Source organism: Chamaea fasciata, unplaced genomic scaffold (genome assembly GCF_029207755.1).
Source record: "Chamaea fasciata isolate MVZ Bird 193981 ecotype frontalis unplaced genomic scaffold, bChaFas1.0.hap1 SCAF_16, whole genome shotgun sequence".
NCBI classification, from domain to species: domain Eukaryota; kingdom Metazoa; phylum Chordata; class Aves; order Passeriformes; family Sylviidae; genus Chamaea; species Chamaea fasciata.
This window is the reverse complement of record NW_027094101.1, coordinates 14,115,305-14,139,727: the sequence shown is the minus strand read 5'-3', so window position 1 is coordinate 14,139,727 and position 24,423 is coordinate 14,115,305. Positions and strand designations below refer to the sequence as shown.

General features: G+C 45.4%; 1 protein-coding gene across 2 annotated transcripts in view; it reads left to right on the top strand.

Moving 5' to 3' along the window:
• Nucleotides 1–24,423, top strand: part of ADCY9 (adenylate cyclase 9) — a 91,737-nt gene that overhangs the window by 42,090 nt on the left and 25,224 nt on the right. The window contains exons 2-6 of one of the 2 annotated variants that reach the window (XM_066198465.1): nt 2,226–2,398; nt 7,627–7,731; nt 11,913–12,130; nt 16,558–16,660; nt 20,001–20,209. In XM_066198465.1, coding sequence (XP_066054562.1) covers nt 2,226–2,398; nt 7,627–7,731; nt 11,913–12,130; nt 16,558–16,660; nt 20,001–20,209 — 808 coding nt within the window. The remainder of the gene's footprint in view (nt 1–2,225; nt 2,399–7,626; nt 7,732–11,912; nt 12,131–16,557; nt 16,661–20,000; nt 20,210–24,423) is intronic. The other variant, XM_066198466.1, reaches the window with a different exon arrangement.

Below are 24,423 nucleotides of genomic sequence, written 5' to 3'. Positions count from 1 at the left end.
GGGACACACAGGGAGGGAATAAAGAGATTTTTAGAGTCCTTGGGGCCAACGACCAAGCATTTTAGCCACCTTTAAAGCCGAGGGGAAAGAATGGCTGCTGTTGATGTGCCGTGTGCTGGTGGGTTTGCCGGGGATGGGGAGGACAAGGTGAGGAGTGGCGTCAAGGAGCTGATGTTTCAGGCTGGGGCAAGGCTGGGTTCTGCTTTCCCAAGTCCGTTTGCAATGTCGGGTGTGCCGTTGCTTTGCTCCATTTGTCTCGGTTTGGAGCTCAAACTGGAGATGATTTTACTGCGGGCAACAAGATTGACAAAATAATTTTGCTGCACAGCACAGTAAGACATAGAAAGTGCCTTTTCAAAAAGTACAATGAACAAAGAAAAGATGTTTGTTTAGGGAAAAAAAAAATTGGGGAATAATAGGGACAGGGAAATCACTCCTGTTGCTTTAAGGTAGCTTTTAAAAATAGGAGTAGTCAGTTAATGCTCCAGCCTTTACCACAGTAAACATATAATTGTGAGCTGATTGTGGTGAATTCCTCAAACGACAGCCCCCATCAGCAGAAGTTTGAAGGAGAGAGGCCGACATCTGGAAGCCAGCAGCAGTCAGGATTTTATTAAGCAGCACTGCCAAATAAAATCCGAGCACTACTATAAATGATATAAAAATACAGATTGGCTGTGGCATAACATCTCCGAGATGCCAGCGAGTGCAGCCGGGTTTGGAGCTCGGTGTGAGAGCAGCTGAGCTTTCCCAGCAGCTTTGGAGCCCGAGGGGGACATGCTGGGTAGGGATGTGGATTTCTGTGGTGCTTGCAGTGTTCAGGAGCTGAGTGTTAGGAGTGGAATATAGAGAGAAACTGCAAAATTGCTCTTAGTGTGTCTGAGTTATTTTTATTGGAAAGGTTTTGGCCACGTACAGTCTGTGCTGTGTATTACAGACTTAAAGCAAGGTTTATGGAATATGATTTTCTGTCTCTGAAGGAGGTTATGAGAGAGTGACCTTATCACAGGGAGCAGGAACCTGCCCTCTTCCACAGGCTGCAACCTGACACATTTATTTCCAGCGCTCAGGCTGTGTGTGGACGGAGCCAATTGAACGGGTCGATGGCTGTGACAGCCGTGTCTGGCTGCACGGGGAGCCAAGTGTCGGGGCAGGGAGGGGATGCAGAGCTGACCCAGATGGGACCCAGCAGCCATCCCAGGAGCCTGGGGCAGGAAGGGTTTGGAGCAGCATCCCCTGGGAATGCTGGCTCTGGCACCACAGAAAAAGGAGCGCTTTGCCCTTCTGCACACTCGTGCCCTCCACCCTTTTGGGAGGACACTGGTGGCTCTCAGTGCTGAGCAGGACATTGCCCATCCAGTGGCAATCAAATGAACTCCTGCGAATTCAGAATGCAGTGATTAAGAGCTCTTTCTCAGGCTTTGTGTCTAGAAATAGCCCAGAACACCACAGCGCAAAGTTCAAAGAAGTAAAAGAAGTGATATGTTAAATGAAATTCCAATCTTTCATTTTCTGAACAGGTTTTTGATACAGCTCAGCTTGATACAACCTGCTATTTACCAGCCTGGCCTTTAATATTGGATCTGCTTTCCAATTATGCTTCAATTCATACACCAGTTGCAGAGGGCGTGTGTGGGTGTACGTGCGAGAGAGGGAGATTGATTTTGTTCTTTAAAAATGTGAAGTCTGCACTAACTATGAAAACCCATCAGAATTTCTAGCACTTAAATGCCATTTCCTTTCTCAATGTGCTACCAGCACTAAGTAATGTTCACGACATCTCTCTGGCAAGTGAAGGAGTACATGCTGGTTTTTCAGAAGTAGAATATTAATACAGGTATCAGTGAAAACCAGGCTGCAGATCCTTTCCAGAAGTAAAGAGTTAATGTGAAAGCTCAAATTACGGCTTAGAAGCAAACACATGAGATCTTAGCTGTGCTTTTCAGAAGTACACGAGTAAAAATGGAATAAAGAGAGTACATGTTGCTGTGTGTCAGAGTCACCTCTTGTGTCTGGAACAGCAGATTTGGGTAACCCTGTTTGCCACCACTTTGCACAGAACGTATTCGTATTCCTGATTGTTTTTCCCAGCCACTGTCTTTTTTGTGTGCTGTATTCCTGAGTCTTGCCAGTGCTGTGGTAGTCACTGTGTCTGAGAAACCCGAAGGAGTGTTTGTTCTCTCTGTCTTTCCGTAGCTCTGACTGGTCACTTTTATTTCCTGTAGGTTTAAAGACCTATCTGATCTCAGGTCAGAAGGTGAAGGAGCCCCACTGCAGCTGTTCTCAGGCGTTGCTCCCTGGCTTGGAGTCCACGGACGGAGCCAGGACACCGGGAGCGTCGTCAGCCGAAAACTCCAGTGACCCGAGCAAGACAACCAAACAGGTGGAAAAACCCAAGGTGAATTGTCCTCTCCAAGCCCAGCAGCACAGATCTCAAAGCAGGAGTGGGGAAACCTTATGGGCTTGTTTATGCGCTGCTTTCCATATTTACATATGTATGGGTGTGTATACATACAGTGACAACACAGAGTTTGAGGGAGGAAAAATTTACCAAGTAAATGCCTTGCTGCCCATATGGCAAACAATCCCTAAAATAAGGTGAGCACTTTTTGAAGGTGGTTTCAAATAAATTATTTCTGTCTGTTTCAGGACTGAGAGGTCAGTGATGCTTTTTCAGTGGTGTGGATTTTATTGGGGGGGGGGGGAAGAATATGATTGATGCAGCTACTGTAATTTCTGTGATATTCTGCTTTCCTGCTTCTGCCATTCCTCTGTCATAAAGGTCACGTACTGCGAGCCTTTTCATGAGGATTTAACAGATATCCCTGCAAAAGATAATGGGATTGTTTTTGTGATGGGGGAAAATTCTCTGGTGGGCTGCGAGATGGGTTTATCTGCTTGCTCTAGAAACCTATATCTGGAGCTGAGGGCAATGATTTGTATGGATTCAGCTGGGAGGAATGATGACACTTTGTTATGTTCACACCTCTCACAAGATCTCTTGACAAGGAAATCTGTGAAACAATGTGTATTGCTTCAGAGCTTTGCTGTTACTCTCCATCTTCCATCTCAGAACAGACTTCCCAAACAACAGATGTCTATTCTCTCTTTTCATTTGTGCTAAGAATTCCTTCTCCTGGGCTGCCTGAGGTGGGCACAAATGTCAGAGCCAAGGGCGGCCATCTGCAGGTCCCTGTCCTTACACTTCAGTGTGGTCAGTCCTGAGACTCGGCTGACAGAGTTGATGTGGGGATAATTTTCATGCTACTTCATTTTTACTGCTTATTTTTTTCTGGATTAGAAGAGTGTGAGTAGGGCACCTTTACCCTGCCTCTGCTCCCAGTTTAAAGATTTGAAGTAAAACCACTGGATTATGGGTGAGATCAGCTGGAGGGCTGACCCAGAGAGATGGTCCAAAGTCGAGTGAGCTCCTTAGAGAGCAGTCCAAGCCTGTTTAACTACAGAAGGGAGCTGTAGCCATCTTTATCCCTCCCCAAAATATGCACTGAGTGTGGTTTGACAGCATCCAAGTTGCTGGTGATCTGTTTCTATTCCTTCTCCTGTGTAAGAAAGAATATATTTGGCATCCTGCTGGCACCAGCTTTCCAGCTCCCTCTTGCCTTTCAGTGGAGGCAACAGCAAATAAGGCAGGAAAATACATCTTAGAGTCGTGGGGAGCTGTACAGATAAACCTGCGAGTGCTGCCCAGGGTGTGGCTGGCAGAGGTCCGGGTGTGGCAGTGACAGAAACTCCTTCATTTCAAGCAGTGAAAGAAGAAGAATGTGCCAAGTGGAACAGGATTGCTGAGCTGCCTGTGTGGAGCAGAAGGGAGAGAGGAGGGATGAAGCCAAGCAGTGAAGCTGTGGCTGCTGTTCTGAGAGACAGTGAGGATGCCTGGGGAATGTCAGACAGCAGAGGAGGCTGTGACTGAGGGCTGAAACTGCAGTGAAGGGCGGGACTGACCCACCTGCAGCTGGGGTTTGATAACATTGGAGTGGTACTTGTTAAAATGATCCAGGTGTACAGTGAAGTCTGTGGTTAAGGATCAGCTCTGTTATGTGTTTTCTAAAGTGTGGGGTGATGTACCTTGCAGAAGGGCAGGTACAGCTGCACCACTCCTCCTGAACAGCCGGGATGTGATGTGGAACACGTTGCTTTGTCCCTGATTTTCTGCTCTGGGACTATTGCTGGGTGTTAATTGCTGTTCAGAATATGCTGAGTGGATGGGATTGGGATTCACAAGGATCATCTCAGTCCGGTTCCTGCCCCTTGAAATGTTTAATTGCTGAGTGATAGTCTCTAGAATGCAAAAGTACCAGCATGGCTGTGAGTGAGAGAAGGGGAAACTAAAAGAAGCTGCTCAGAGAAGCATCTTAGACAAGCAGCCAGCTCACATTCAGCTGCCTTGGATACCCTGTTGTGCTCCAGCTACTGCAGAGTTTGTATCTAGAGGTGCCTCATCACCCTCAGCACTGCAGCTCTGGCCAGGGATTTCCTGAGTGGCCTCACAGCTGTGATTCACCGCCTTGCCCCGGTGTTGTGATGCTGCAGTGAATTCTGATGAGCCCAAGCCCAGGTTTCCCTGTGTTGCCATGAGCACCCGGCTGGTGGATGCAGAAGCCGTGTCAGAGTGGGGGCCACGGAGCAGTCGTGTGAGCACTGCCTTCAAAACCTGTTCTGTGGCTGTAGGGGCAGCACAGGAGTGAGCAGCGTCCCCACCTCTCCCAGCGCAGCCAGGTCCATGGATTCCTGACTGCACACCATGCTCTTCAGAGTAATGTGCACCAGCCTTCTCCCTGCTGGGGAGAATGACAGAATCGTGGGATAGTTTGGGTTGGAAGGGCCTTAAAGCCCATCTGGTTCCACCGTCTGCCACAGGCAGAGACACCTTCCACTATCCCAGGTTGCTCCGAGCCCTGTCCAGCCTGGCCTTGGACACTTCCAGGGTTCCAGGGGCAGCCACCACCTCACTGGGCAAACCTGTGCCAGTGTTTCACCACTCCCATTGTAAAAATTTTCTTCCTTATATCAAATCTAAATTGCCTCTCTTTTGCTTTCAGAGTATATGTATATTAAAAAACCCCCACAAGGTACGACTGCAGTTTGATCACAGATCATGCACAGTTTTTGAAAAGGAGTGGGTTTCTTTTTTACAGCTTTTGGGTTTTTCGTGAGGGTTTTTTTAAAGCCTGGAGCTTGTTGGTAGGGTCTGGAGATAATAATTTGCAAAAGAATCATGACTTACATGCCGACTGTTTTAAATACAAAGCTGTAAATGGTGTCAGTGTAGGAGGAGATGACTCCAGCTCTGCAAAAGAGACTTAAGTAGGAGAGGCAAAATTGCAGGCAAGCTGAAATATTTTTATTTTAAAGGGAAAAAAGTGGCTATATTGGATGCAAAGAATGACTTTCACATTTTGGGCTTCAACGGATGTTCTAGAGGACAAGATCTGTAAAGGAAAGTCAGGAGGGAGAGTGCAACAGTAATTGATCCATGAAAGGAATTGTATTTCCTCCTCTGGTGTATCTGTAGTTCATTTAACTGCAAACCTTGTTGCAGTTTGAATGTCAATAAGATGTGTTTACATTAGTAAAATGGTGAACACAGAGGGTAAAAACTCTGAGTAAATCTATAACAGCAGGTGGTTTTTTGAATGAAAACACTCTACCCTGCCTAAGTGGTTTTGGTATCAGTTTATCTTCCCTATCATCTTTTATGACATGCCTCACTTGACAGGGAATCATAAGCTGTTGTAAAAATCTTTTAATGATTGCTTGGTATGAAAACAGAAAGTCCTTTGCTTGTCTTGGTTTGCTGGAAGTGCATTAATGTTTTATTCATGGCACTGAGGTCACAGCGCAGGAGCCTGTGAATGCCTGCAATAGAGAAGGGAGTTAATGATGTTGACTTGAACACATGGCGAAAGTCACAGGAACTTCTGCCTCTTCTCAAAGGTCAGGCTGCTTTTCCAAGCCCTTTGTCTTCTGGCTTAACCCCAGAAGCCAAGTGTTGGAGGTGGTCTTGCTGATTTATTAGCAGGATCAAACAGGGAGTGGTTTCTTCAGTTTTTGTTAGAGGTGTTTGGTTTTTGTCACCATTACCTGACTTTTGCCATGGATAAATCTAACTCCTAGAGGGTTAGTAAGGCTTGTTAGCCCACTGCCAATTTATTTTTTAGGCCATCTTGTAATGACTTCCACCAAGTGGCCAAGACATTTGTGATAGTCAGAAATTATTTTTAAACAAAACCATTTGAGAACCAACTCCATAGTTTCTTCAGCTGTGTTGGTATTTGTTCAGACTGCACAGGTGCAGAACTGGATGTAAATTGCTTATCTGATGCCAGGTTAGGAAACTCAGAGAAATTTCAGTGCCCAGCCTGGACTGTGTCCCTGAGGAACAGCAGACAGGATGGTCTGCTGGCTGCTGAGGAGGCTCAGGCTCCTACATGAAAGCCTTTGAGAGGCATTGGTGAGTGGTTAGATGTGACAGGGAGAGTGGACTGGGAGAAACGTCTGAAAATGAAACATGTTTTCAGGTGGGATGTCAAAGGTGGAAAAGGATCATTAGGTGAAAAGTTAGTTCTGAAAAGACTTAACATGCTGGTCTCTGAAATGGGGGGTGAACCTGAAGGCAGAAGTTGTGGGTTTGGACTAGAGAGGCTTGAGCATGTCCAGAACAAGCAGACAAAATTAGCATGGGATGTTGAGTTTGCGACAAGAGGTTCGAGTTCTCGCTGGAAAACTTGCTGTGATGTTTAGTAGCAGACTTTGGCGAGCCTGGTCGCAGTGAACATCTCCAGAGCAGAGGAGCTGCCAGGAGGGCTCAGGCTCAGGGTCCCTCTGAGCAGGATCCTGCCTGAGCACTGCCAGCACTGGAGAAGAGAGTGAAGAACTTGGAAGATACAATTCCAGGGTTAATCCCCCTAAAGATGGTCGCAGTTTGGCTTGAAGGAATTAGCTTGTTTTAAAAGCTGAAGTGCCACGTTTTAGGTTGCTTCCAAAATGCACAACCTGGAACTAGTACAGATCCTGATGGTTTTGCTTTCCTTGTTCCCTAAACACATTTGCTGGGTGTTTAGCTCCAACAATGTACCATAGCCTGAGCTATCCCCTCCCTTGTCTTAGGCCTCAGTATGAAAAAGCATTTTCCTTTGTTCATTTCAGGTTTGTTGCTTTCCATTTCCCTGGACTGTTCATAATGCATCATGGTGTTTCATGCTTTTTCTGGATTTTGCTGCATTTTGTGCTGGCTTCTCTCCTAATGGCATTCAGATCCCTTTGCAGGCAGGTTTCACACAGGAAAATTTCACTTCTCCTACTAAAGAGTATTTTATTCCTCTTGGGGAGGTCCTTTGCCCGTGCACAATGATTACAGTGTATCTGTGATCTTACGCTAGTGAAGCTTTCCTGGATTAGATTTAGCTTCAGCAAACAGCAAATCTGTGATTTATTTTTGAAATGGTGCGTTCTGTTCCAGTCAAATTTTGCTCCCTGCCTCCCATTCTGAGGCTTTGTTTATCTTTGAACCGTGCTGCAAGTATACAAGTGGACTGAATTACAAATTGCATCATACTACAAGGACACTAGAACATTCCTGGCTAAAATTCTTTTGTCTCATTTCAGCCTTGCCCTTCATGTAGTACCACCCTTGCTCCCCACTGCGATGTCAGCATAGATGAAGGAGCTATCCAAAATGGTTGTCAGGATGAGCATAAAAACAGTACGAAGGTAACTGAAGTATTTCTCACTTCCCTTTCTCCCTTACTTCTCTGCTTCCCTCAGCTTTCTTATTTTTGCACCACTATTCCTTTATCCAAGCTCTTAAAGCAGCAGAACTGATTTTGATTTTTGATTTGTCTTCAAAAGTTGAGTCTCCCTGCCCCAATTTTCAAAATTTTTAGTAATTTTGAGGGCTCAGCTTGATCCTGAGAAAGACCTAAAATTTTGGAGTCTTTAAACTATGCTCCCAAAGAGGGAGGCCCAAAGAGCACTGGCACACTCTCCATCCTCACACCAGCGGGCCGTGTCACCTCACCACAAGTTCGTGTCTTGCCAGCGTCTCCTGCATCACCACTAAGACGAGGTCGTGCCTGTTCACGTACGAAATTCGCAGCTTTAAGTCAGTTTGCATCCTTTCCTGACCAACAGAAACAGCCTCTTTCTTACTCCTCGTGCTGCTGCCACACTTGCTTTCCTCGCCTGTTGCTTAGATATTCTCACTGAAGCCACCGACTTCTCCTGCCACGCCAGACTCCCCTGCCTGTTTGTCGTCCTGTTCGTGGCCTTTGCAGCCTCTCTGCTCTGCCTGTCGCCTCTCACTCCTCCCTGAATGGTAACCTAAATGCAGACTGAGCACCAGTGCTCATTACCTGGTTGTTATATATTCAAACAAATACGTTTTCCCTCCTTGGGGAGAATCACTGCGTAGGCATGCTCTGAGACAGTGATCTTGTTCTGCACGTCTGTCTTACAGCTCTACTTGCCTGTACAGCTGATTGAAAGACTTGCCAGCACTGTTGCCACTGCTGAGCCACTGCATTAATCTGTGTACGTCCCTCTCTGTCTGTACTTGACCTGTTGTCTCATGCTTAAACTGTAAGCTCAGAAGCAGGGCTGTAGGGGTGTGTTACACGGCAGTTCTGTGCCGGAGTTCCAGGAAACAGCCTAAGGAAAGAATAAAATCATGATCCCTTGAGCCCTGAGGGAGGTGTCAGCAGGGACTTGTCTCAAACCAGCTTGAGATCTCTAAGACAGAGAACATGTGGGAGATCTGGCTGGGCTGCCAAGATGGTAGGCAGGAGATGCTTCTTCCCCAGGTGGCCTCTGCCCACGGGCAGGGATCTCCAAGAACTGATTGAAGAGGGATCGTCCTTAGGTACCAGCTGCCTGCTTTAAGTTGCTTCCTACTGTAGCTGCAATGGCTTTGCGTGTGTGAATCAGCAAGTCATCTGACCTTCCTTGGGAGGGGATTTGTATACAAAGTTGAGGAAGAGGCCTGTAATTCCACCGGAGGAATTCCAGTGGAGCCCAAGTTGCACGTCCTGCTTGGGTTTGGTTCGATTATTGCTCAGCCAAAAATGAGAGCTGTGTCACGGCTATCAGTAAGTCTGGGATGCCTGTTAAACTGAAAGCTCCAAGAACAGCCACATGCACAAATTTGCTGTGGCATTTGATTCCCCAGACTTCTTTACAGCCTCAGCTCCCTTGCTGAGGCTGTAACGCTCCCTCTACCCATCTCTGTTCCCTTCCCACACCGCATGCTGCACTCATGTCCCCAGTCTTTTGGGAATGTTAATGATGTTTAATCATATCCTTGGACTTGCGTGGCTCCCAACAGCCTCTGGAGCTTCCTTGTCTGGTGAGGAGAGGAAACTCTGCACCAAGCCTCCAAGTTCTCAGGGAAACCCTACAGCCTGTTGCCTTCCAAAGTCCCAGTAACATTGGAGCGAACAATATTTAATAAATAGGGATTTTCTCCTGTACAAACAGTTTCATACTCTAATCCCTGCCTGTTAAGATTAACAGAGCACAGAGAAACCTTGAGCTGACTGAAGGGAAGAATTTTCTTGGGGATTTGAGCCTTTGCCAAGGAGCTAAAGAGAAAGTCCATGCTGACCTTCTTTGAAAGAGAGAAATTTTCACTGCATTTTTCAGATGATGTTGAGGAACAGCAGGGAAAGCAGACAGTGCATAGGAGTCCAAATCTTTTATTTGAGCTGATCGTAGTGAATACTGTGGGTTCTTGGTTTCTGCTTTTCAAGTAACAAGTGGCTGAAATGGTGAATAAGAGGAGAAAGATTGTTTCATAGGGAAAAGAAAAGATGGTAGCTATGACTTTCAGTTTTCTTTAGGCCTCAGGTTGTTCTGGGAAATGCTCTGACCAAATACAATCTTTAGCATAAGTTAAAAAAAACCCAACCCACGAAACAACGAGGGCTCTTCACTAAGAGCTGGTTAGTCAGTTTATTTGGTTTCCCTTTGCTAGTCCTCCTCACCTCAAAACCAGAGGGGTTTGCCCTGGCTCTGCAGGATGCTCTGTAGCCCTGTTCCCCCTGGGCAGGCTGGATAACCCGGCAGAGATGTAGGAGGACTTCCTCAGGAGCTGCTCAATGTTTTCTCTTGGAAAAGAACCTGGTGACCTTTTATGTGAGCAGTTTTTGTGCGTCTGCATTACAGGAGTGTCCTTCTGTCCCAGGGCTCTTTGTGTGCCCCTGCTGGGATCTGTGGCTGAAGTCCCCTTTCCCTTCTGCTGATTATGGTCTGCAGCAAAGCATTGGCAACACACCAAGGAAACCACCCCATTTCCTATTCCTTCCTCAGCTGCTGTCGCTGTGCTGGAACACCTGCAAGCTGCCAAAACAACTGCTGTGAGGGCTAGAAGGGACCAGACTGGGAATCCTTCCATCTCCTGGCTCCCAGCACGTGGCTCTCGGGCTCACACCGCTGTCGGGGCAGCCCACAGGGTGGGGATCCCGCATCCCCCCCGGGAGGGAGGGAGGAAGGGGAAGCACAACCCACCTCCCTCCTGCTTTTCCTGTAGCTTCAGGGAACCATTCCAATACACCTTGTTATGGTTTTAGCTCTGGAGGTCTTGGCTGTGACAGGAGCCAAGCCCATGCACTTCCTGACACTTCCCTGTACAGGGTTCTCCTGCTGCCCCCTTAGAGTTATATCCTCCTTGGCTGTGTCTGAACCTTTCCCTTTACCTGTCTGTGTTCACGTGCCTCCTTTGCTTCACAGGACAGATCACACAAGGAAATGGAATTGATCTTGCATGGCCAACCAGAAAACAGATTTTTTTTTAACTTTAACTAAGTTGATTTTACAATGTCAGTAACATATTTCGGCACGTGGTTGGGGTGGTGATGATATTTATGGTATTTATTTATGGTCACTGTGGTGGCGTCCAAGAATAGTCTTCTGGAGGAGCTTGTCACTTCTGTACCAGCAGGAATGGAGAAACTTCTGTCATGAGTGGGCTTCAGGATGAGGATAAATGCTACATGATAAGTGATAAGATATGGAGGGGGGGAGGTGAACACTCAAATATGCCAAGTTTGCTCTCTGTTTGCATTTGAAAATGATCCTGACTAACTGCAGTTCATTTTCATTCTAACCACACTTAGCTGTCTAATTCTTTTGGAATTGCTTCAGTACATACTGGTCTAGGTCAAACAAAATGTAAAAGAGGGAACTTCAGGCTCCACAAAAATAGAATGATTTTTTGTTTAAAAGTAATTTGTGTTCTCCAATGACAGCAGCACTGTGTACCTAAGCCATGTTGCAAGCTGTTGTCAGAATTAAAGCTGTCTTAACTAATACGAAGGCAAAAGAAAACCAGGAAAAAGAAGTATGTCTTAGAGGAAGAAATGCAGTTTAATCTGCAGAGTTTTTGTTGTAGGATGAGATGTACAAAAGGACTTTTCCCACAGGTGAGGGAGAGGGGGGAACCTCTGGGAAAACAACAGACCCACAGTGGTCAGGGGAAGGATTGGCACGGGCTGGCAGAGTGAGCTGTCTCATGACCCAGGGAGAGTCAGCTCAGACTGAATGTGTATTTTAAAAGATTTTCTTTTTAGAAGAATCTTAACCATAAGATGAGTGAATGAAATTTGGGCTTGTGGTTAGTTATCATTGTGTGTGTGAAAATGTGCTTTGTTTTCTGCTCCTTAGAGACTTGGTTCATAAAAAGCTCAAAGGTGGCACCTAAACAGGCACATGGGAGGTGTGGGAGATACATCCGTGGGAAATGTGGATGGATTCAAGGCAAGGAGGAGTTTGGTCTTTGTGGTCATGGCAGAGCTCAGGGAAGACGGAAGAGCTTCTCTCAGTTTCTGCTCCACGCAACCTCTTCTGTCTGTTGTTAACCGGTGCCATTCCCTGGGTGTGTTTTGTTCTCTGTTGTCCAGGCTCCAGGAGGACACAGTCCAAAGACTCAGAATGGACTTCTGAGCCCTCCCCAGGAGGAGAAGCTCAGCAACAGCCAGACCTCACTGTATGAAATGCTGCAGGAGAAGGGGCGCTGGGGTGGCGTGAGCCTGGATCAGTCAGCTCTGCTCCCTCTGAGGTTCAAAAACATCCGAGAGAAGACAGATGCCCACTTCGTGGATGTGATTAAAGAAGACAGGTAAGGAAAATGGAGCTGTGCAGTGTAAAGTCCTGTAGAGGTGAGAAGGCACTACTGGGGTCACGTGTCTTTAGTATTTATGTGCTTTTTGTCTGATTTCAGTAATTGTTGTCAACATATAACACCTTGTAAATTTTCTGATTTTAGTCTTTATTCTGCTTAAACTATTGGAGAAACTTGATGTCAGAAACTTTCTGTTTAAAATAAGTAAAACCAGTTTTGATTGCTTCCATGGTGAACAGTCCTGCTGTCAGCCCTCCCTCAGTCGAGTCTTCAAAAGGGAAATTGCTCTTTAAATCACTTGTCACGCAGTTGAGCTCCATTTTGTAATCCAAAGTCCTCTTAATGCATGTAGTGTGCACCTTCCTCTGCAATTTAAGGTGTAACATAAAATCTGAACCACAAAACTCACTTTTTTTTTACAGTAAAAGAAAAACCTCTGATAACATGTGACTAATCATGAAATCCTACTGGGCTTGGAAGCAGAATTAATAGGAGTGAATTCTCATGGACCTACTATCCACTTAGATATTGTAAAATGAGTTTCTCTCTCTGTTTCAAACAAAAAAGCTTATTTTGGGCGGAGGAAATATTCTTCAAAGTTTAGTAGTGTGAGATTTTTATCAAGACACAGCCATAGCTCCATTATAGCAGTGACTTGACCGAAACAGCTAAACAGGTAGCTCGAGTTTGTTATTGTTTATGGCTATTTTTATTTTTGTTTCATTGCTTTCACTCAGATTGAGGGGATTTTATCCAAATATCACTGGAACTGTGTTCTCCTATGGACTCGGCTGTTTGGAACAGGGATACCATCACCTTTATGGAAACATGACTGAGGCAGGGAGAGGTGAGAGGGAGGGACAGGAGTCCCTCTCCAGTCTCTTACCTAGATTTTCTCAGTTTACCTTTCCCCTGTTGCAAACTTGAGTCAAAATTTAGGGTTATTGTTTTTTTTCAGTGTGTGGTCTGTCATTAGTGGCTGAGAATGGAGGTTTAGCTGATACTTCCAAGTATTAGAGAATAGATGGATTGGGATTGTCCAAATGTTGGCAGAAATCAGCCAGAACAAATAGGAATATTGTTGAAAATGTAACCAGCAGTCTGCAAACGGTAAGTTATAGAAGTAGCCTAATTTATGCAGTTGGTCTGCTGAAGATACCTCGCTCAAGTTCTTGTGTTCTGGTGCTTTCCTCCTCCACTCCCAAAATGGGTAATTTTTTCTGATTTGGAAGAAGGAGTACCATGATTTGAGATCAGTCAAAGCCTGGTGCTTTTTTGGTCCCAATTAAATATCATCATTACCATATTAAGTGGGCCATTTCTTGTTGCCAGGGAAACTTCTCTGCTGAGTTCAGTTCATGTAAACATAACTTTCCAAAAATAATCTTCTGATTAATTAGATCTATGCGAAATGCTTTAAGCCTACCAGTTTACACTGATTTTTTTCAACATTTCTCAATAAGAAATTATATGGAATAAGCCATTTTAGGAATGTTCTTTATCCCCTTTTGTAAAACATAATTGCTGGTCTTGATGAATCCAGTATCTATGAGGGTATTTGAATGGGGAATTTGAGGTGTCTCAGAGAGGGGACCAAACTTCTTCGTGGTCATTTTTTACAGGAATCCCCATTTTCACTGAGTTTTGCTGTGTTGCTTTGGTGCTGTTGAAAGCCAAGTGATCTTCCCTGAGCACTGAGCATTGATTTCCAGTACAGGGCACTTGGATATAAATTCCTGTTAACAGAAAATACTTAACCCAGATATGGTGATAAAGTGCATAAATTAATCCCACAGGCTTCCTGCAGAGCTGGGAAGGGTTAAACATATCCTTGGGGGGATTCAGGGGCCTGTACACTGTATTAGGAAGCTGCCTGGGGCTAGCTGGGAGGAAATGCTGGACACTGGGGATATTGAGCTCAGCTGTGTGGCTGGGAGTTTTTTGCATGCCAAGATTTCACCTTGGAGCTGATACCTCGGCACAATTCCAATGTTCTTTAAAAATAATAGTAATAAAGACAGTATTAGTGTGGCATGTTTGTATTAGTACATTATAAAAGAATCCTTTTATGAAATTTACCAGTTCTTACCACTTGATTCTCTATATTTGACAAACAATGAATACTTTCAGCTTCAAGTCTGGCTTTACTTCTGTAAAGTCCTGTGCTTTGTTCATTGTAACCTGCACGTTACTATGTTCTTTAAAAGAAAATTGTAATGTAAGAGTATATAATGCTTGAACTTAATTTCAGTGAGAATATCCTCAAAAGATTCTTGGTTTGGGGATTTTTGTTTCCAGCAAAAATTAGGTATTCTTAGAACCCAGAGCTGGGTTCTATGCAGCTCTTCATCCCCTCCTTGGGGCAGTTTCTTGACTAAATACTTTTTCATTCTTTTTAAATTTGTTTGTTTCTGTCATTTCCCACTTCCCAGTCTTGCTCGATCTGGGGAACACCCTGTGCTGGGAGGCAGAGGCCTCCTGGGAAGCAGATTATGTACTTGACTGTTTCATCAAATGGGATCTTCCTTTTGGAGACAGAATGAGCTGACAGGGAGCTGAGAGGGCCCCGGGAATGCTGCCTTCACCCTGGTTCCATCGTGTTCCACCTTCCGTTCCGTGCTGCACTGTGGAGCTGGACTGTTCCTCCTACATCCCTAACCAGCACAACAGCACCATCACCACCTCCGTTGAGCTTCCCTGCAGGAAGAAAGGGGATTCAACAGTACTTAAAAAAAAAACCCAAAGCACAAAAGCTTTCAAAAGTTTTATTATACGATGCTCTTAGAAATGTCTAAGAAAGGTGAGGAATGAAGACAAGGAAGAATGAAAGAGAGAGGAGTGACTCAAGTGAATGTATCCTGTCATCCCTTCAGAGTATCCTGATATTTTTAATGTATTGGCCAAGGCCAGAATGTTTAAAGGTTACCAAGTATCAGCCATATTCATGCTTAGACTCCTTTGTCTTCTCTAGCATCAATCTAGGAGTGTATGTTTGGTTGATCTTGCATCTCAATTAAGAAAAAAAAATTTGCTTCCCACATGCCATCTTGTGCTGGGAGCTTCCAAGAAAACCTCTTAGGCAAGAGTTACATAAAAATAAACAGAAAATAACCCCAAACCCAAACCCCCTTAAAAAAAGAATTCAGGCACGGACAAGCTCTGTAGGATCTTTCTTTCAGTTTCTTCATCTGCTTGGAATTTGACCTCATGTGCATCTCTGGTTTTTGCTCAGAGCCACCAGCTTGGAAATTGCCCACTCCGACTGTGCCCCTGGTGCTGCAGTTCCCAGGGTGGGAATAACTCTGGGAAAGCAGCCACCCCATCTTAGATTTGGAGGGATTTTAGAAACAATTCCCTGTAAATAACACATGGAATCAATTGCTTGAAAATGAGAGGAGGTTCACAGGCAGGAGGAGTGTGTTTGAAAGCTGCACAGAGCATGGGGGACAGGCTGTCCCAGCCACAAGTGCCACAAGCAAGTGTGACCTTGCTCTTGTGACCCTGGCCACGAAGCACTCGGTGCTCTTGATTCCCTTCAGCTCCCTGGCAGCTGCTCAGGGAAGAAAAGGTTTGCAGATCAAGTGCCATCAGGCAACTTCATTCAAAAACCTCATACTGATAATGTAAAACTCAAAAGGGTTTTATTTCCCTTCCAGAGGATGGGAAATAAAACCAACTTTTGAATGCTTGAAGCCTCTTTTATGTTGTTGTGGGGTTTTTTTTCATCTTCTGTGGAAAAGATGAAGGTGAAGGAGGGCATAAACACCCTCTGGTAGATGCTGCCTCTGGGTTCCTTAGCCCTGATGTCAGTAGTTGTCACTGCCTTTGTTGATGGTGCTGGTCATTCCAAATCTCCCCTTTCAGGAGTGAAGCTCAGCTCTCCATCTCTTCTCTGCAGCCTGGAACATTAAGGGAGTGTTCCCAGTTGAGTTACTGAGTTATTTTAGTGTCTGAAATAACAAGAAACCGCTGTTTTCTAAAATGGGCAATGGTTTTTCTCCCCCTATAACAATTTGTCACCTTTGTCATCCTTGGCTTGCTTTGAGCCATAGAATTCCACCCAAGACACAAATGTCCCAGAGCTACGTGTCTCCAGAGGTTGTGTGTCTGTAGCAGCAATTAACCTTTATTATTTGCTGGCTTATGTTACAATTATCTGTACTCATCAGTTAGATCTGTTAAATTTCTGGAAGGACTTGTTAGACTCTTCCTGGAAGTCGAAAAGTTTGCTTTTTTTGTGGAATATTTCCTTTGACTGAGCAAGTGATGTGGGTAAGGGGATACTTTGGTGATGAAGAAAGAAGAACCACAGGAACTTCAAAGCCAAGTGCCAGCATCCCTAGAAACAGCAGCCACAGACTGGGGGGGGGGCTGAAGGAGGCACAGCTGAACAAACTGATGTTGATTTTGTCTTCTCTCTTCAGCCTCATGAAAGATTACTTCTTTAAACCACCTATTAACAAGCTGAGCCTCAACTTCTTGGATCAGGATTTGGAGATGGCCTACAGGACAAGCTACCAGGAAGAGGTGAGTTTCTACTGGAGTTGGTTTCTGTCTGTAATCTGTCTAAGTCACTGTCTGTCCTTGGGTTTTTTAACACATTTTGTTGCAGTTGTTTCATGACAAGGGTCATGAAATGTCTAATGTGATTTGCTGCTTGGTATTGCTGACTCTGAAAACAGTCTCCTTTCAGTTTATTGTAGGATGCTGGAACGGTTTGGGTTGGAAAGGACCATAAAGCCCATCTCATTCCACCCCTGCCTTGGGCAGGGACAACTCCCACCATCCCAGACTGCTCCAAGCCCTGTCCAGCCTGGCCTTGGACACTTCCAGGGATCCAGGGGCAGCCACAGCTTCTCTGGGCACCCTGTGCCAGGGCCTCCCCCCCTCCCAGGGAACAATTCTGTCCCAATCTCCGATCTATCCCTGCCCTCTGGCAATGGGAAGCCATTCCCCCTTGTCCTGTTACTCCAGACCATCATCCAAAGTCCCTCTCCATCTCTCCTGGAGCCCCTTTAGGCCCTGGAAAGGCTCTAAGGTGTCCCTGGACACCCCCAGCATTCCAAGCCTGACATCAGAGCAGAGGAGTTCCAGCCCTTGGAGCATCTTTTGCCATGCCCTGAGTGTAGTCCAGTGTTTGGGCTGGAAATCTGAGGTGCACTGATTGCTTCTCACCTGTCTTTTCTCCATGTTTATGTTTTAAGTCTTTAGGGTGGCCAGAGAGCCATGCTGAGATGTTAAGGATCATTCGCTGTTCCTCATCTCATCAATTATTATAACTTTGAGAACGGTTACTTGGAATTTGATTCTTGGTTAGTCACAGTCTCATGGTTATCCCTGTGGAATCCAAATCTGTGCTGAATTCAAATGTCCTGATTCCGTAAGTGTGCTGCGTTCAGATACAGGCAACTCAAAACTGGAATTGTAAGGAGCAGTAAATGGAAGGAACTCGGTGTTTTCTTCAGGATTCTGCACTGAGTCTAAAAACTCCTTAATTCCCTTGGAGGCTAATAATATCACAGGCTTTCCACAGCACTGATTTCCCTGCCTGACTGATAGGAGCTAGCAAGATAGTTTAAATTTACCTAGAGTGACATTAGGTGTCAGTTAGAACTGAGGCTGCATTTCCACCAGTAGCAGAAAAATTGCTGCCAGGAAAAGGCAATTGCTCTGCCTTCCTTGTTCCTCCTCCTCTCTGCTCCTTCTAATGGCTCTGTGCTTCTCGGCCTTCCCTGCTGTGAGCAGTTCATTTACTGGCCTAGCATGAAATATTCATGGTTTGTTTCTCTGTTTGGAGCTCCTTCTCTTCCCATCTCGGGCTGTTTTGTGCTGTGTTGAAGCAGCAGCAGCTCTGGAGCGGTTGGCAAGTGCCAGAGCCTGCATGAGAAAAGCGTCCGGCAGCAGGAAGGGGAATGGGCCCTTCCCTTCCAGCAGCACCGAGCTGTTGATTTGCGTGATCCATCTGCAGAACTGCATCAGGATAAATTAGGTGTGGGTTTCTTTTCTTCCCAGTATGTCCTGCATCTGAGGGCAGTGGGATTTCTGCTTCTGCTGCTTGTTGCTTTCTGTTCTGGGCAGTGTTGTAACATTCTCCTCAGCAATAACCCCTATTTGCTTGTTTTCCAATATTTCCAGGTGAGACCTAACTTATTTTATTTTACCAAAGGAAAGCCCAGGTGTGTTGCAGTTCAGTCTCTTCACTTTGGTCAGGAGCTTCGTGCTCGTCCTGCAGCGTTGTAATTTAGTGGTATCTCTGCATGAAGTTCCTGTAGCAACAACAGGGAGAAACTTCCTGTGGGTTACAGCCTGCAAAATTTGCAAACTGTACTGAAGAAAGTAAATCAAGTCGTTTCCAGTGGAAAGATTGGAAGGAGAAGCAAAGCAGAGACAGTAAAGCATATACAGATGGACCTACATAGCCTAGATGTCTATGTAGGAAATTCCTAGAAAGAGCAGGAATGTGGCCCTGTGCATTTTGTTAGTGGCAAGCTAATAATTTGAAAATTATTTCATAAACCTCTTTGAAAGTGTGAATTTTCACTCTCTAACAGTAACTCTGCAGCACTGGGGCAAGAACCTGTTAAAGCTTTTGTGTTAGCAGAGTTCTGGTTCAAAACAACAATGAAATCTTCTTTAGGGGGATGAAAAGATTTGACAATAGTCCAGCTTCTCTAATGGCCTGACAGTCAAAGCTGCTGAGAGTGACTTCCAGCACCCCTGAATTCACCTCTGATTATACAGTGCCAGCTGCATGCTCAGGTTGTGATCCCTTTCTGGAGTCAGCTCTGCTTCCCAAGAGCCTTAATCTGTTCTCATTTGGAAATGAAGGCACTACTTAGCACTGTGAGAGCATCTTTAACTCTGTCACTTGGGGATACAGTGCTGCTTCCCTTCATTCAATTGATGGGACTTCATGTGTGGATGAACAGGATTCCGCTACCCCTTCAGGTTAAAAGGTAATTTTGACACTGAAGTAGCTGGATTTATGAGGTTGCAGAGAGGACAAATGAGGAGCAAGTTTGTTTCCCAGTATTGCTGAGCACAGGAAGTATTCTGAGGAACAAAAGAAACTTCCAAATTAAACCAGAGCTCTCCAACTGGACACCTTCCTGGTGACATTGATAACAAATTCCTGGTTTTCTTTGGAACGTGCTTTCTATGGTCTTTTGGGTAGATACAAACACTCCTAGGACTGGGCTCACCTTCATAAGCCAGGATGTGGAGTTCGTGATCTGGTTCTCAGCAGGACTGGCCACGGTAGCACAAAGCACAGCTGCACAAGCACTGGGCCAGGCCAGGATGGGATGGGAATGTGCGGTGAGGGGTTATGGAAGAGCAGAACTGGATGTCCTGGGCTCTGATCTATTTGGATTACACAGCCTTTAATCTGATCTGAAAGGGAGATGTGAATTCTGCCACAGGAGCTGTGTTTGTGGAGTGGTCTTAGGAGGGTTTTCTTAACCATCAGTGCTAAAAAGGTTATAGTGAAATCTGGGTTTTTTAAATTAAAATTATAGAAGAAAACATCCCATAACTTATCTTATTATATTTATGTTTCTTTGCACAGAATAGTCAATTTTCACGTAGTTTTATTTCTGTATCGTAATCGTGTATAAGAATCACACCAGGCCTAGGGCTGTGCTACCAACACTTCTTGTCAACACAGTCTGCTCAGGGAGCTGTGACGGCCATCAAACCCCCTCTTCCGCTTCTTGTTCCCAACCAGTGCTTACACTGGATTAATGAAGTGGCCAACATTTCTTCATTCCTTTATTTGTTAGGAGCTGCTGTTCATCATCCGGTTGAATTCAGCAAAATAGCGTTTATTCCTTTTTATCCCATCCCTCAATCCCTGTGTTCCACACAGGTTATAAGGAATGCTCCAGTGAAGACGTTTGCCAGTGCGACCTTCAGCTCCCTCCTGGACGTGTTCCTGTCCACCACAGTCTTCCTCATCCTCTCCATCACGTGTTTCCTGAAACACGGAATGGTCGCGTCCCCTCCGCCACCCGCGGCCGTCGTGGTGTTTGTCATTGCCATCCTGCTGGAAGTGCTGTCCCTTGTCGTCTCCATCAGGTAAGGAAAGTGTACCAAAGTCTGCAGACAGCGGGAGGGCTGCAGTGGTGCCTGGCTCGGGAACATTTTGTTTGACAGCGTCCCAGGAACTCGCTTGGACAAGCTGTAAGGCTTGAAGACCAGAGTCGGTGCAGCCAAGGCTCGCGGCGCATCTTGTGCAGGGAGAGCTCTGGCTACAGGAATTGCAGCAGAATTGATAAACATCACTTCGGGAAATGCCCCTCTTGCTCTTCCTTGGGATGCCACGTGCCACTGTGTGTCTTCTCTCCTTACAGGACTGTCAGAATTCAAACAGAAGACTTTTATCTGTCCTGCAAACAAACCCACCCAAAAAACGGCTCCCTTAAATTCCAAGATAAAAGTACAGAGTTCTGGGGTTAAAACTGACATCATGTATCAGAGCTGCAAAGAGCAGTGCTGCTGTCAAAGAAAGAAAGAAGAGAAATTGCTAAAGGCACATTGTGTCTGTCCAGAATTTTTTTTTTTTCAGTTTCGTGGGTTAACATTGAGATAGTTCTTGTTTTCTGTGTCTGACAAATAACAGGAGGCCAGTGTTGCCCCAGAAGGGAAGGGGCACTGTTTTGTCTCTGCAGAAGGGATGGTACTTGTCAGGGCCGTGCTCAGAGATGCCAACCCCACACCTGAGCCCTTGTCCTGCCCCTCAGCCTCTCCTGTGCGCTCAGCAGACTTGGCTGCGGGTGCCTGGTTTTAAGCAGCGGCTCCTCCTTCCCCGTTTGCCCCCAGTCACCCCCAGTGCTGGGGTGTTGTGGGCTGCCAGGAGCCTGCTGTGGTGGCTCCTCCATCCCTGGGGTTACTCACACGCTCAGGGGGAGCAAAGGGCGCTTTGTTCAGTGCAGCTCGTGCTCTCCTGGGTGTGCTGTGTGATCGACACAGATACCCCGGGTAACCTGTCATTAACCCAGCTCACCGACCTGTTAATGAGCTGTTTGTTTGTCTGGACCTGTGAGTTCATTCTGCCCTCCTCATCCCGATGTTCCCTGCACTTCCCTGACACCGCAGCAGGATAAGGGTGGTGTGTGCAATTGGGTGTCCTCTCCTGGAGTTCTGCAGATCTGTCAGGAATGTGTCAGTCAAAATGCTTTTGTAATTATGAGCTGGAGGCAATTTCTGCTGCTGTTTCAAAAGAAACAAGAGATTGCAGTTTGCACTCTGACTTTGCAGGGTCGAGGTAAAAAATACTGAATTAATGCTTTAGTCGCTGAAGGAAGTTTGTGCCTCACTGGGTGTATAAATATGTGCAAGTGGATTTACATCAAAGCCGGCATGTGGAGTAGAGAGAAGCCATCTATGAGATGCTTTTAAAGACAACATTTCTTAGCAGGGGTGTTTGGTTGTTGCAATTTGAATAGTTTTTTAGAAAAATCTAGAAATTCAGAGAGTTGAAAGCTGTACTGGGAGATGGTTGAACTGCTAGAATTGTCATTCTAAACCGTTAATTGTTCCTCTCTCTTGCGTCAGAAATACATTTTTCCCTTTGCAGAAATTTCTGCACTCTGGTTTGGGTGGGGCAGAAGTTTTTCAGGCAGATTAATGGGCCCAGGCAGCTCTTTCAGGTGGTCTGGGTTTGGTGGCCATGAATTTGTTCAGCTGGGAACAGCTCTACCACCACTTGGCACAAGTGCTGCTTTCTGCTGTCCAGGTGTATTTGGAGAAGATTTGTGTTCACTCACTTTACAGGTGAATTCTTACTTCGTTTTGGTATTTTTCAGTTTGTTCTTTTCCCCACTTTTTTTCCCCATAGGACATTGCTTTTGCCTTGTTTCGTACATTTATGAAAATTATTGCTATAATCTTAGAAATATTTATAGGTAGATCTATAAGGTTTTATTGCAGTTCTGCTCTATAATTGGTGGTTTATGGGTTCCTTAAGGAGTAGAAAAGTTGTTGTTTTCAGTCTGTATGGTCAAAAGTTGGCAAAGTGGTTTTGTCTGTGAGTGGCTGTGCAGGGGTTTGGCTTCCCTGCAGCTCTGTGCTGTCAACCTGACCAGCGATCCCAAGACCCCTCAAATTGTCCTGGTTACCTTGGGGACCAGGAATGGCTGGATGGGGTAAGTAACCACTGCCTTTCCCTGCTAAACCAGCAGGGATGTTTTGAATTTATTTTATGTTTTTGCTTTGTAGTAAACGCCTAAAATACACTTCAGGACCACCCCAGTCTCCATAACCTGAGGCACACGCTCTGTACAGTTCCTTTGGGCAGGGAGGTGAAAATCATCTTTTTCCTCTTCAAATCCTCTTCCAAGTGAGGGCTGCTCCCTCTGACTGCTCATTATGCACAGAAACAGTGCAGAGCTTCCTGTGCAGAAATGTCATCCCAAATGACAATCACAGAATACCACCGAGATATCTTTGGGGAGGAGACTGGACTACAATGCTGGGCACAATCCCAGAATTTCAGGAAAAGGGATTATTTTAAGACCAGAAAATTCTTGCCTAAGTTTCACATTGTATTTTCATTATCATGATGCTGAACACCCTCCCTTTAAATCAGCTAAATTGTAATTAAATCCAGGACTCAGCTTAGCAAGGGCTCCTTTGGCTCTGGTGGCTCAGCCCTCAGTCCAGCTGTGGGAGGGAAGAGGAGAGCACAGCACTGTCACAGCCTAGGCAGTGAGAAATGACTTAAAACTTGAATTCTGCAACAGCAAAAGTCCTCCTGGAGCAAAGCTTAGGAGAGAGAGGGATGTTTTGATTCCTCTGAAGTGTCTGATAATAAATTATTGGAGTACCTATAGATGAGGATCCCACTGTTAGCACAAGAGCCACTCAGAAACTAATTGTATAAAGCTGCGCACAAAAATTGGTGCCTCATTTGTGAGCACGTGGAAGATGTCACCTCCTCTGGAAATGTTCTCTGAAGAATGTCCTTCTGCCCACTTGAAATGTAGCTAGTTTGACGAGCTCTGCTGAAGTGTAAGAGATCCTAAAGGTCTGATATTTTTTTAATAATTGTTGTCATTGAATGTACAACAATGTGTGAGATTCAGCTTGGGAGTCTGAGGAGTGACTTTGCAGGAATAGAGGTTAGAGATTCTGCCCAACAGCTGCCCAATATTTTGTGTAAATATAGAAGTCTTGTTCAGTAGATAATTTTGACATCTTGTCCTCGAGTAAAACTGCTTATAAATAAGTTTGTTTACAAAAAATATGTTGCTTTTGATAACGTGCTTCAAGGAAGGCTTGTGGGTGAAGGGTTGAGGGCAGAAGAGTGGGTGTTTAGCCCTGTTCAAGAGAGTGAGAGGTGGGAGCACTTTCAGTTGATTCATGAATTTAAAAGGACCTTTCTAGACAGCAAAAAAGAATCATCTAGATGAAGAAAGCAAGTGCAATCCAACAGTAGAAGAGAACTGTGCTGTTGTTTGACCAAAGAACTGCCCTTTTCCTGGTGCTTTGCCTTCCCAGCCTCGCTCAGGTGTCACCCTGTCTGTCCTCAGCCAAGACCTGTGGCCAACACTGGATCTTCCTAAATTCCTCCTGACCAGGAGCAGAAATTGCTTTCTCCCCCTCAAGCTTAATGAACCAGATCTGTTAACACGACCGATACAGAGTATTGATGCTGGGGAAAACAATGTAGTCTGTTTGCCTTTATTTATTTCTAACATCTGGTATTTAATATCCCACCAAATTGCTGCTATGCCAAAAGCTTTTGATTTGAACTCTGGGAATTGATTTTAAACTGCCAGTAAATACAGAAATGATGGTAACAGTCTACATTAGCCATTAATCATTTATGTCAAAGTTACTAATTTGAACTCCAGCTTGTGTAAACAGCTCAGATGCTTTAGCATTTAAGCCCTGTTGAGCTGCCCACTGACACTGCATTATTTACTGATAGTGCCCTGTAGCCATTAAATCTGTCTGCAGCTCTCACTGTTGTCTGGATTTAATGCACCCCTGACTTCCTGTGCTGGGAGCGTTGGGCTGGATTCACTGTTAAAGAGGAGAATTCCATCATTTAATTCCAGAGCGCAGAGCTCCGCGATAAATCCCATCCCGAAAAAAAAATCAAAACAAGAAGGTAAAGATTATCAGGAGAAACGTGGCATTGCCCTGGAATTTGCTCCTGCCTTTCGGAGACGCACAGCTGCCTAAATAAAGCAGTGTCCTCATGGCGGGATTAACCCGTCGGCTTCGCCCGTGGATTTGTTGCTATAGTTCCCACAGGAATTTGTCCTGGCATGGAGATTTGGCAG